The 14,353-nt window shown below is 38.6% G+C and overlaps 1 protein-coding gene across 1 annotated transcript; it reads left to right on the top strand.

Annotated features, from left to right (window-relative positions):
* Window positions 1-8,521: 8,521 nt before the first annotated feature.
* Window positions 8,522-12,222, top strand: LOC114648964 (zona pellucida sperm-binding protein 3-like). Its single transcript, XM_028798325.2, has 9 exons — window positions 8,522-8,933; window positions 9,128-9,240; window positions 9,880-9,986; window positions 10,501-10,678; window positions 10,749-10,863; window positions 11,022-11,113; window positions 11,542-11,708; window positions 11,826-11,927; window positions 12,078-12,222. Exons 1-9 carry the CDS (start codon window positions 8,559-8,561, stop codon window positions 12,194-12,196), a joined length of 1,368 nt encoding a protein of 455 aa, XP_028654158.1. The 5' UTR covers window positions 8,522-8,558; the 3' UTR covers window positions 12,197-12,222.
* The last annotated feature ends 2,131 nt before the right edge of the window (window positions 12,223-14,353 follow it).

The following is a 14,353-nucleotide window of genomic DNA, read 5'->3' as shown; positions in this document are numbered from 1 at the left end:
CCAAGCCGCTAGATGGAGCTCTCCCAACAACATGGAAGAGCCCCAAATTCCAGCAGGGCCATATGGACATTGTAGTTTTTATAAACAGCCTTGCTGAATACCATGGGGACCACTAGGAGTCACTGGAGGGAAGCTTACAGAGTGCTATGTGCCCTATAACCCAGAAGTGCGTCATGAACACATGACCGGAAGGAACGACGTGCTTCCGGGGTGAAGAACTGGAGTTTTTATATGACCTGGAAGTGTTCCTAGTCACATGGACAGAGAGCGCGAAACACTTCCAGGTCAAGGACTATAAAAGGACTATGGGAAATCCCAGACGTTGAGCTGAGCTGGGTGGAAGGGTGGCAACGTGTCTGGGAGTGGAGGATTGTATTGCTTGTTTATTTGATTATTGATTTATCAGAATATAGTGGAGTGGAGGGTGCTTTGTGCACTTATTATTATAATAAATATTCATTTTGACTTTTATCTGGTGTCTGACGTCTGGTCTGAGGGTTCAAGGGGTCACGGGGACCCCTAAATCTGTCACAATATATATATGTATATATATATATATATTATATATATATATACACACACACACACACACAGGGATGTGGGCATGCAGCATTCCAAACTAAGTAACTTAACTCCAGCTTGTACCAAGATGTGCCTGGACAGATAACAGGTGACCTGACCTTTCTCCAGAGGTCCCTCTGCAGACCTCGTAAGCCAGAAGGTGCAAATTGGACTCAAGTAAGGACAAAGACCTGTAATTCAGGGGATGACAACTAGGATGGAAAGAAGAACTCACCTATTAGAAGACACTGATTTAGAAACTCTAAGTGACTTTAGTCCAATCAGGAGAAGGTTCAACCTTGCTTTAAAACCACATGCACCTCATCTCTCAAAAGAGTAGAGAGAGACAGAAGAAAGAGATGAGAGAATAACGGGAATTGAAAATTAAGAAAGGTTCAGGGATTATCTCTGGGAGGGGGAAATATGCAAAATGAATTTCTGAAACCTGGTAACTGAAACAAGTGGCAAGTTATGAGCCATTCTTCCTTGGTGAGCTGAATCCGACAAATTCTTCTCTTTGTGAACCTAAAGGTGAGACCCAGTCTGTCAAGCCAAAGCTGCACACCAATTGTGCGATGTGACTGAGAAGCCATCACTTCAAGGAGGGAATTTCAGAATCAAAACTGTTGATCCAGAATAAGAAATGCCCTTTCCCTAATGAGAAACAGTACACTCCAATGCATGAAGAATCTTCCACTTAAATACATGATATCTTAAAACTATTTATCTGGATCAGGATAAAGTAGAACTCTAAACACCAATAAACCATCAGCCTACATGCTATATATTTGTCAGTCTAGTCTGTGTCCAGTCTTATATATCTTATATATTTATCATAGTTCAATAATACTTGTGTTTATCAATAAATTTTATTATTCTGTTACTTAAAATGATTGTGCCAGAGAAAAGTAAGGTAAATATCGTAGGAGGCTTGCCAAATTATTTGATTAATTACAATTATTGCCAAAGGCAAAACTGATCATTAACCAACTTAAAATTTCTTTTTCAAATCCCACATTATTATTGGTGCCTTATTGATTGTTATTCATCAAAATCCTCCAATAGAGACTAGGGAGGGAGAGAAAGAGAGCAAGCTATCTGTAATCTATTCTTTTAATCCTTGTAATTATTATTACCAATGTATAACAGACTGCATGGCAATAACCCCTGAGGAAATTTTGAAATTAAGGTCAAAGCATTCTCACTTTTGGTTAAGACTACAAAATGACATCAAAAATTAAGAATCAATGTCTCCAAGACGGGACAGTTAATTTTGTGAGCTGGAATGTTAAAGGCCTGAACCACAAATTAAAAAGAAAGTATTCTCTCACCTAACAGGTCTAAACGCTAAAATAGTATTTTTACAGGAGACCCACTTATTGAGCAAGGATCAGCTCCAGCTGCAGAAAGACTGGACAGGCCAAGTGTTCCATTCCAGCTTTACAAAAAAAAACTAGAGGTGTGGGAATTCTTATACATAGATAGATCAGTCTCATTTGTAGTATCAGATGTTGTATCTGATCCTGAAGGGAGATACATTATTGTTATGGGTAATTTATTTAATTGTAAAGTGATTTTAATAAATGTTTATGCACCCAATGTGGACGATAGGGAATTCATCCAAAATGTACTTGCACCCATTCCCAATGTGAACACTCATAAAATTATAATGGCTGGGGATTTTAATTGTGTTTTAAATCCAGACTTAGATAGGTCTCCTGCCACAGGGGCGATGACATCTAACACTGCAAAGACAATTACACAGTTTGTAACTGACCACAACTTATCAGACCCCTGGAGATCCTGAAGGCCTTCCTAAGAGGACAGATTATCTCATATCTTTCCCACAGAAATTAACTGGAAAGCAAGCAGGAATCAAAGCTAACCAACAAAATTACTAGAATAGATGAAGAACACGGCAGGTATCCAAGTGAGGCTCTTCATAGGAAAAGGCAGGCTCTGCATTCAGAGCTCAACGTCTTAACAACTAAAGAAACTGAACAACTCATTTTTAAATCAAGACATCATTACTATGAACATGGAGAGAAAGCTAATAAGCTCTTAGCTCAACAAATCCACAAGTAAGAAGTTCGCAATGCAATCCCAGCAATTACCAACACAAACGGAGACATAATCATTGACCATAAAAATATAATGCACACATTTAGATACTATAAATCCTTATATTCTACTGCGTTTAAAGAAGACAAGACACAATCTAATGCATTTCTGGATGCATTACAGATACCACAAATAGATACTCTTAGTGCAGAGGAATTGGCAAACCTCTAGTGCTACCAGAATTACTAGATGCTATAAAGTCACTTCAGAGTGGGAAAGCAGCAGGCCCTGATGGCTACCCTACCGAATTTTGTAAGAAGTTCACCACTCAGCTAGCTCCCTTTCTATTAGCAACGTTAACAGAAGCTAGAGACAATAAAATTCTACCTCGAACTTTTCGTCAAGCATCAATCACCGTCTTTCCTAAACAAAATAAGGATGTATTAAATTGTGCATCATACAGACCAATTTCACTTCTGAATAATGATGTTAAAATACTCTCCAAAGTCCTAGCTAGAAGGATGGAGAAAGTGCTGCCTTCAGTACTATCACAAGATCAAACTGGATTTATTAAAGGCCGACATTTAATATCCAATCTTCGATGCCTGTTTAATGTAACATACTCACCCACAAAGTCAAATATCCCAGAGATTTTATTATCCTTGGATGCAGAAAAAACATTTGATATGATTGAGTGGAACTACCATTTCACTACATTGGAGAAATTTGGGTTTGGCCCAAACATTTGTGCATGGATTAAACTACTGTATACCAATCCAGAAGCTTCAGTTTGTATTAACAACATTAATTCAGACTATTTTAAACTAGAACGTGGTACCAGACAAGGCTGCCCCTTGTCACCACTACTTTTTGCAATTGCCATTGAGCCACTGGCAGTTCACTTTCGAAATGCTTATGAGATAAAGGGGATTATCAGAGAAAGACTTGAACAGAAAATTTCTTTATATGCAGATTATATGGTACTGTATATATCAGACCCACAAAATACTGTGCCTACAGTCCTAACAGCACTAACAGAATTCCAAAAGATTTCTGGTCTCAGAATTAATTTGACTAAAATGTGCTCTTTCCAGTGAATTCTCAAGCACACAATATTAAATTGGACACCTTCCATTTTATCATTGCAGATCAGTTTAAATACCATGGGGTAAACATCACAAGTAAACATAAAGCTCTTTATCAAGAAATTTTGCTGTCTGTATGGATAAAATCAAGCAAGACTTGCATAGATGGTCAACCCTTCATCTCACTTTAGCTGGAAGAATTAATGTTGTTAAGATGATTATCCTCCCTAAGCTTCTCTTTTTATTTCAAAATATTCCAATATACAGTACATCAATAAATCGTTCTTTAAGAAATTAGATTCAACCATAACCACATTTATTTGGAATTCAAAACATCCACGTATCCAAAGAGTGACCCTACAAAGGCCAAAGGCAGAAGGTGGCATGGCTCTGCCTAACTTCAATTTTACTACTGGGCAGCAAACAAATAACATATAAAAACCTGGACATTGACACAAATAGATGAACATATGCAGGCTTGGTCTGCAATAGAAATAGAATCCTGCAGTTCATCTTTATATTCCTTGCTTTGCTCCCCAATAAATGCAAATTATCGCCAATATACTAATAACCCAATAGTGCTTCACTCACTCAGAATATGGAACCAATGTAGGAAACAATTTAAGACAGAGAATCTTTTATCGGTGGCACCACTGCATGAGAACCACCTTTTTCAACCATGCAAACATATGCAGTTTTTAATGTCTGGAAAACATTTGGGATTAAATCACTTAGAGATCTGTATATAGACAACATCTTTGCATTCTATGAACAATTACATTCTAAATTTAACTTTCCAGCAACACATTTCTTTCACTATCTTCAAATTAGAAACTTTGTTAAACAGAACCTGCCCAATTTCCCTCATCTCCCACCTCCCTCTATGCTGGAAAAAATATTGCTCAGTTTCAAGGACTTAGACAGAATCTCTGCAATATATAAAACCATTTAACAGTCCCTCCCTTTCAAAGATCCAAGAAGACAATGGGAAAAGGATCTCTCCCTCAACATATCAGAAAAGGAGTGGAAGGTAGCAATGCAGAGAATTCACTCAAGCTCCATATGTGCAAAGCATACAATTATTCAACTAAAAATTATATATCGAGCACATCTGTATCGCTTAAAATTATCCAAAATGTTTCCAGGGCAAGATCCAACCTGCAAATGCTGCAATCAAGTTCCAGCCTCACTGGGTCACATGTTCTGGACCTGCACCAAACTAACATCGTTTTGGATAAAGATTTTTAAATGCCTTTCAGACAGCCTTGGTGTCACAATCCCTTCTAATCCACTAACAGCTGTGTTTGGTGTCCTTCCAGAGGGGCTTAAAGTGGAGGAGGACAAACAAACTGTAATTGCCTTTACTACACAGACTTATCTTGCTTAACTGGAAGAATCCTAACTCTCCCTTTCAAGTCAATGGGTAACTGATGTTTTATATTATTTGAAATTGGAAAAAATAAAATTCTCACTTAGAAGATCTGTGCAGAAATTTTTCCAAACCTGGCAGGATATAATCAATAACATTTTAGAATAAGCTTTTAAAGCACTGAGGAAGCAGATTCTCTCCCTTTTTTTGTCTTCTCCATTTATCTATATTCACTTATTACTCTATCTCAGGAGTAGCCAACCCGAGGCTCCCAAGCCGCATGTGGCTCTTTGCCTGATTTCATGCGGCTCTTACGTTCATATCGAAGTTTGTGTTTGTGTTTTTTTTTAATGTTCGTGTTCACTTCGCTTGAGTTCAATATGGTATTTTCGTCAAATGCGCATGTGCGTGATATGTAACTACCGCAAAGTTTCCTAGTAGGGGCAAGATCATTTAAGTAAACAATTTGTGTCAAGTTCGCTCTCAAAATGGCAGGGAAAAAATGCACAGCAAAACGAAAATATGAAGATGAACACAGGACGTTTTTAACAGAGTGGGAGAGTTTATATTTTTTTGTTGAACGTAATGGCAAGCCATTCTGCCTTATATGTCAGGCGTCATTAGCGCATTTCAAAGCTTCAAATCTTCAGTGCCACTTCAGCTCACATCGACCAGGAATTTTCAAAAGGGACTGAACTTCGCAAGCATGAGTTGGTCATCTTTGAAAACTCAGGCAGAAAAGCAGATACAGTTTGAGTTTTGGAAAAGTGTGCCAATGGAAAAATACCCCAATGTCAAACGGGCTGCGCTTAAGATACTGTCAATGTTTGGGTCAACATATGTCTGCAAGTCTGTGTTTTCTACCCTGAAACACGTGAAATCAAAGCATCGATCTGTTCTGACTGACACCCATGTGAAAGAATTGCTTCGAGTGGCAACAACGGAATACAAGCCAGATTTGAAGAGGATTGTTCAAGGCAAGGAATGCCAGAAGTCCCACTAAGCAACATGCATAGTAAAAGACAAATGCTATTGTAAATTACATGTATTATATTTTTGTTTATGGACTTGGTTGAACTGAGAGTTTGTGTGTGTGAGACAGTACACACAATGTTCATTGTTGAAAATGACTGGCCTGTGGTTTTAGTACCATAGGAGTCGATTTCTGTCATTATCATGTTGGTGTGTGACATTTACAACAAATCTGGCTGAGCAGAGGTGTGTGTGTGTGTGTGAGGAAGGGATGGGTGATGTTCATGTGTGCCCATGTGTATGATGTGGTTCTTTGCGATAACGCAGTAAAAAATGTGGCTCTTGGTCTCTGACTGGTTGGCCACCCCTGCTCTATCTATTTGCTTATTTTTACTAGGTTTAAATTTTATTCTGCTGGCCATGCTCTCTTTCTCAGGGGTTGATTTGCGTTCAAAGCTGTTCTTGTAAAATTGATGTATTTGTATGGATTTCAATAAAATCAATAAAAATTAAAAAAAAAAAAAAATCCTCCAATACCTGCGTATACTAATATAAAAATTTCCTTATAAGTGAATAGCATTATTTTGTTCACTGCAACAACCGTGCTTGGGTTATTTGTTGAAAAATAGTCTATTGGCACATCAAATAACAACAGAGAAAGTGAAAGTGTTTATTTAGACATTCACCAATATATGAATCTTGTTCATAATTTGTATAGATCTCTTCATATTTCTGGCATCCTGGTTGCAAAAGTGAAACAGAAATCCTTCACTCAGCCTTTATGAATTTGGTGTCCTTAGTTGGGGATCTTGTTAATTGTTATAATTGCCTACTAACACTGCTAAAGGCCAAACTGATACTTAATGAACCAATCAATCATTTAACCCTTTACCTACAACAGGCTGAAGACTTGCTATATTAGTCTAGCATATATTGTTTGGAGCTGCTTATTAGCTGTGCATATTGCATCTATATTTGTTAGTTATTTTTACAAAAGTACAAGTATTACAATAATTATGAACCATTACTAACCATCCTCTATTCTGTTTTTCTTCTCAGTATCCTGCTGAAGCACTTGGTCTGGAATATTAAGCAGTCATCACTTGAGGGGATTTCCCTCTTGAGGTCACAATTATTTTAACAACTATAAAATTGAATAAAAAGATTAATTTTGGTACAGAAGGAACAGAAGAACCATCAGCATTTAGGAGAAAAACTGAAGGATTGCACAACACAAAATGAAAATAATTAACATGTTTTGATAGAAAAAAATATTTGGATTATTTCATGTGATTTTTATACATTTTTGGGTTTTGGATTTAAAAATAAGAACCACTTTTCTCCATCATGTAACTTTTTCACAAAATACACTTTAGCTGTCAGTTGTAAATTTTTTAAACTGTTTTTGCGCTATGATTATTTAAATATCAATATTTTATTTTAATTACAATTTGTTTAAATGTAATATTGTCTAATATATGTTTAAAGACTAACAATTATTTTATTTGGGCAGCACGATGGTAGTGCTGCTGCCTTGTACTAAGGAGACCAGGGTTTGCATGGCGTTTGCGTGTTCTCCCCATGTCTGTGTGGTTTTCCTCTGGGTACTCCAATTTCCTTCCAAAGACGTACAGGTCAGGTGAATTTGTGATCCTACACTGGCCCTAGTGTGGGTGGGTGTGTGTGTGTGCCCTGTGATGGACTGGTATCCTGTCCAGGGTTTGCTCCCTGCCTTGTGCCCTATGCTACCTGGGATAGGCTTCAGTAGATTCCCGGGACAAAGTGGGATAGACAAAAACTAGAAATTAAATAGTTTTATTTGAAAATCATGTCAAAATATAAGAGAAAATGACCATTGATGAGTCATAGCAGCAGGTAGTATCATGCAAAGCTGTTAGAAGCCCATGTGTTTTCTCTGTGGGTGTTACATTTTAATTAAATTTCTTTTCGAAGTATTGTACTTCAATTTGATGCGATGGCCACATTCTACTTAATATTTTTTTATCGCCTTCATGCATGCAAGTAATAACTATTCACAATGAGTTATGTAACAATTTTAAAGATACTACAGCAAGATAGTGTAAACAAACTGCGTTTGTTAAAGTAATTCTTTACTACTAGTCAATTAATTACTTCTGAGTTAAGAAAGTGAAAACAAGACGCATACTAGAATATCGATCCTTACACTATGACATATGGTCAGCCGTGACATTATAATTAATTACAAGTAAAAGCACGACGTTGTCACTTCCCTAAGCATCCCCATTAAACACTGCAAATACCCACCACCGTAAAGATAATCGTGCAATTCCTTGAGCGGAGTCCTCTGTTAAATCGACATGTCGTCCGTTTTGACCCGAGGCGTCGCAACTCGCAGCTGATACTCATTTCGAATCATTGGGCGCCGCTCTATCTGCGCTAATTACGTATCATGTGGGCACTTGGCGGCGACTATAAAGGTACCGTTAGGGAGTTTGTTTTTATTGTTTGCTCAGGCTTAAAGCATTAAGATGGGTAGTAGGCAGGCAGATTGGGCGTTAGCGCATGTTTTTATTTTAATGTTATGTGTTTTTGATAGTATCGGGTGGGCTCAACAATTACCTAAGCATAAACTTTCATGGCCAGAGTTTAAGAGTATGGAACAGCGCAATATATTTGATTATGTGGAGCCAAGAGTTCAAGGACCAGCTCAATCCATATCCCTGAGCTGTGAGACGGGCCACCTGGTAGTTACCGTGGACTTAGACATCTTTAGCAATGGTATAATGGCGAAAAGCTCAGAGCTAAACGTGGGGTCGTCCGATTGTCAGTCGCAGCTTAAAGAGCAGTTTGGGAACGTGCTGAACATAAGTCTCATGTTGCAAGATTGTGGCAATATTTTCCAGGTAATGTAAACTTCGCATTCTGCTTTTGTCATTCCATATGTTTGGTGTAGTTGTCTTTCTCTGTCCGTTCCTGGCCTTTAGCGTATCCTTAATGTATAGGTAGGGAAGGAAGTTGTGCTTTCTTTTGAAGCCTCTAAAGAGCCTTTCAATATGTATGGTAGTTCAAAAAACTGAAACTAAAGTGTGTTCTTTAGGTATTCCCAGATTACATTAGTTATTCTAATGTCCTGCATTATGTGCCAGATGAGTCGGGTATCGTCTCCAGGACCAATCCAATTGATGTTCAACTGGAATGTCAGTATCCAAGGTATCTGTTCTTGTATGTTTTCTGTGGTGTTTTGGGAATAGTCTAAGCCTCCCAATATGTACTAGATACATAAAACCACCTTCCCTTGCCTCTCTGAAGCTACAGAGCACTTTGGCAGGCAGTGTGGTGTGGTGGTCCAAGATTTGCACTTGAATCCTGAGACTGTGGGTTCAAATTGCAGTACAAACACTGGCCATAAGAAAATTACTTGCCCAGGGGCAGCATAGACAGGTGAAGAAATGTAAAATTGTATTAATAGTCCAGACTTGTGCAGTGCATGGCCATGTGCACGGCCATGTGCACTTTAACAGTATGCAAGAGCTCCATAACAGATTCAAAATGAGAATGCTCTTGTAGGACAGAAGATGCCACTCATTTTAGGACAACCTAAACCAGACTATCTTAAGACTGTTAGAAATGCTTCAGATAACTGGGTTATAATTTTAAAAATTATAAAAAATACAGTAGTGGCTAGGATATTCTACCTCCTGTTTGGCATATGGACAGTTCTGCTTGGATTGTGGTAACTAAGCATCTAGTGTCCCAACAAATCCTTATCCAGCTGTGTATTCACTGGACATGTATTAAAGTAGGTTTTTTTTTTTTTTTTTTTTTTTTTTCTTCCCCCCTTTCTCTAAGAACCTGGAATGTCAGCAATGAAGGACCCCTTCTTCCCACGTGGATGCCATTCTCCTCCACAGCAGCAATTGCTCAGTCTTTCAGCTTCTCACTTGTGGTGATGAATGGCAAGTATTTGATTGCATCTAGCTTTATTGTATGGCTTAAACTTATGTTTTGTAGAATTTATAGAACAAAACTGAAATGGGTCCACTATTGAACTTGATTAGTAATTTGGTAATCTTGATGCAATACTTGAATTTAGAATTTCAGCCCAGCTGTAAATTATGCACACCATTCCTTCAATATTTAGTAAATTCTAAGCCACATTTACCAGAGTCCACAGGTTCCTGGGTATATGGACCTCAAAGCCCAAGCAGCTGTGTGTGTATGTACAAAGCTGTATACAGATTTTTCATCTAATGGGTACACCAGCACAACTTTGGATTTGAAAACTAAGGGCAAGCTGTAATCCCTAGAACACAAGTTGCATTCAAGCTTTGTGCTGCATCTTTTTAGTTTGCAACAAAATGATTTCTGTTTCCGTAATGGATTACTTGAGGTGAATATGAAAATTGCTGTCTGACACAATTGGATCTGAACTTGAGAATTTTTAGTAAATGGGTTGCATTTGTCTTGCAGCTGACTGGAGTGGGCCAAAGATAACCCAGTCTGTGTTTTTGGGTGACCCTATCAACTTGGAGGCCACTGTTCTAGTTGATAGCAAAATGCAACTGAGGCTCTACATAGACAGCTGCATTGCCACCCTAAATGGAGATGTGACCTCTCGGCCCAGTTATGCTGTAGTTGACAAATTTGGGTATGGTGTTTTTTTTTTTTGTATGTTACAGTATCTCCCAAACATGCTGACATTCTTTATCTTCTCGTAGATGCCTAGAGGACGGCAAGACTTCAGATTCTCCAGTCCCATTCATGAGACCTGCTTTGGACAAGCTGAGGATGACTATTTCTGCCTTCCAGTTTAGGCACTACCCCAGTAGCACAGTATGGCATGCACAAATAACCGCTAGCTTCTATTGGTCTTGTAAGAGATGAGATTCAATGGCTTCACTGGAAGGCCAATTGAAGACTAAACACTAGAAGGATCTTCTAGATAACACTAGAATGCATTCAACTTTTTTTTTTTTTTTTTTTTTTAACAGATCTATTTGACCTGCCTACTGAGAGCTGTCCCTGCAAGCAAACCAGCGGATGCCACCAACAAGGCTTGTAGTTACCAGACATCTAGCAACATGTAAGGGTCCACAAAGTAACTGAATATACAGTACCTGCCCATTAACCTTTTAAACCAGATTATGATCAAAAGTTTTTAAATACAAAGCATGCATATCATTGGGGCTCATCTGCTGTAAGCACCTTTGTTTCCTCTTACGGGGATCAAATCTGACAGCACCTGAGGCAAAGCCTCTGACATTGGGCAACAGTGGATGGTTCACTTGACGGTGAAGATCAGTAAGTTGCTAGAAAATTCAAGTGATTCCGACCTAATACTAGGTAACCTTAAAATGGGGGGGGGGGTGTTCTACAAACATCCCCCTACTTTGCATTATGTTTAACTGGCTATACTCATTATCCAAATTGTAATGATTTCAGAAACTCCTACATGGCCACTGCTATATGACCAATTATGATAACTTGTAAATGACCCACTTTGCTGTTCAGGTGGGTTAATGAAGATGGCAGTTCCACAGTCTGTAGCTGCTGCAATGAGCCCTCCTGTCCCTGGACACCTGCACCTGCCAGAAGTAGGCAATGGATTAAGGCCCCTATGCAACGCTGGTCTGGCTCCAAGGGGAGGATGAGGCAAAAGAAGGAAGCTCCTTATCCAGGTAAATGTGACTAAGACTTGTTGACCCACTTACACCTTATCGGCTAACCCTTACTTAGACCTGTCTCCACCAGTGGACTTTCATAGTGGATATGACTTTTTTTTTTTTTTCTCCCAGATTCTGGAGCAGATTCTCATATGCAGAGAATTACAGTTGGACCTCTTACAGTGAATGATTTGGAAAATTATTCGAATCAAGCACTAACAAATTCTGGTAAAGGTAAATATCAATGAAACTGATGGGTAACAGTTTGCCTAACCAAAAGGGTGCTGCAGATCTAATTCTAGTTGTTTACAGTGACACTTCATGTTCCTGAAAGACTGACTTTTTTTTTTTTTTTCCCCCCCCCCCCCCCCCCCACTTTTTTAGAAACCAATAGTCTGCCCCCTATACTAATCTCTGCACTGGCACTGGTTGTCATCGCTGCTGTCCTGGCTTTTCTGCATCTATCAAGACAGTCTTCAAAACAAATTGCTGTGATATATTAATATTTGGTTAAAATAAAGCTGAAATTCATGTCTCAGTATTTTATTGAAACTGATCTAAGCTTTTAGCACTACACTGAACCACTTTGTCCATGGGTTAGACCTCGCATGCAGCAGTATGTGCATGCTTAGAGTTGTCATGTGGGATGTTAGTGGCTATAGGCATCAGCCATTGGTATCTTAGAGTTAACATTGAATGCAGGACCCTTAATTGCAACTAGGATAGCAGCAACTGGGTGTCAACACAGGACCTATTCTTTGCCAGGGCTAGCAAAATAAAGTGTGATAATAGTCTGCTGCTTAAAAAGCTCTTACACTGCAGGCTCTAAAAAAAATTGTGGTTAAAACAGAGTTGTAGCTTTTGGTTCTATCATTTGCTTTGGCACCCTTCACCAACAGAAACCTAATTTGTTACAAAATGAGATTGGATCTGAAGGATCCAGGATAAGTTAGTAGTTTAGGTCTGTCAAAGTCCATGAACCGATGACAAATTTTTGACAGGGCAATGGGGTTCAGTAATTCTACAATAATCAAAGCTCACATCAGCTTCTCTTGAGATGGGCATTAGGGATTTGTTTGGTCTACAACTTGAGATCCTGAAAAATTACGAAAATGGTTATTTGCCAAGTAATGGTGCTAGGGGCAAGTACACTACCTACTACCCATTTGGAGTGTACCTGAACTCTAAAGCACAGCTGTGCAAGGTGAAATCATCCGTACTACATTTTAAGAGGTATCAAACTGTAGAAAATTCACTTTATTGCCAAAGGGAAAATTTCACCAGGAAATGTTAGAGGCAAAATGAGTAGCAGTCCTGTGACAATTAAGTTTATAGTCACACTATGATTTACAGGGGGAAGATGCTGCAGGCTCACTATACCTACTGCAAAAGATTAAGAATTAAACATCTGTTTTGTCAACTTTACCAGCTGTGGTGATGGGTTTGCTCATTTTTCCTAGATATGTTGCACTTGTCCACAATCTTCTTAGTGAGTGGAGTTGTAGGGGAACCACACAATCTTCAGCTGTAGTCTTCACTTGTGAAAAGGAGGAATAAAATAGCTTGAATGGGCTGTGACTGTCATGCACAGACTTGAAATGAAGTCTTCTGTAAGTTTCAAGATGTGAGTTATGTGAACGTCTGTTTTTTGCATTGCTTTGCTAGCTAATGCAGTTTTTGAACACCAATCCTGCCTGTATCTGTGTGTATGACCCAGTTGGGATACACTTTTTTTATAAAGGATCTTTAAGCATCCTTAAATGCTTTGTATTAAGATCTCTACCAAAACTGAAGAGACTTTTTGGACTGTCCTTTTGGTATCTGGGCGATGGATGTCCTTGCTTTGTTTAGGTAATTAGTAACTTGTATTGAACAAGGTGGCTCTTCAATTTTTTTTTTTTTTTTTTTTTTTTTTCTTCCCAGCTACAATACTGACACCCTACCACTCGTCAAGTACACAACACCATGCTAGCAGTACACTTTCAGTTGAAGTTGGGATTAGTTTCGAGTGCTGGTTTTCACAGGTACATATGCTATCTCTTCAGGTGACTCATGGCCAAATTTGAAAGGTATTACTTTTACCATTTGTGTAGTTTAAAAGCCTAAACTGTAGATCTTAACTGCTGTAATAGTTTCCAAGACTTCATGTTTTCAACATTCTTCTCCAAGGGAAGTCTAGGTCACATCTGCCAGTAATGAATGCATTCAGCACCAAAGATTCCATTGCACTACGGTCCAGCAAGGAGAATTCCAACCCATTTTAATGTCTTGGTTAAATCCCAGCTAGGCTTCAGTGTGCACGAAACATGACGTTTGTATTCCTGCATCTCATGGGGCCTGTTATGTTAGTGTGAATGGGGCAATGCCTGCAAAGATAGAATGCCATACATCTTATTCTGTGAAGTAACATTTGTTAACAAGTGCTAAGCTATTCTGACCAAGCTACTAAAGTCCAATTTACATGACTTCAATATTTAAGAATTGAATAATTCATCATTATATTTGATATTGTTAAATGCTACACATCTACCTTTCAACAGCTTTTTTGAGGGGTTTCAGTCACCATTGAAATGTGTTGCATGCAAAATTCAAGAGATGACATCAACAGGCGTCGTCCACAAAATTGAGCATGAAGTCACAGTTCACTGTATGCAAAGGGC

The sequence above is a fragment of the Erpetoichthys calabaricus genome, chromosome 3 (genome assembly GCF_900747795.2).
Source record: "Erpetoichthys calabaricus chromosome 3, fErpCal1.3, whole genome shotgun sequence".
NCBI lineage: Eukaryota > Metazoa > Chordata > Cladistia > Polypteriformes > Polypteridae > Erpetoichthys > Erpetoichthys calabaricus.
The sequence above is the reverse complement of the archived record's forward strand: the minus strand, read 5'-3'. Positions and strand labels throughout refer to the sequence as shown.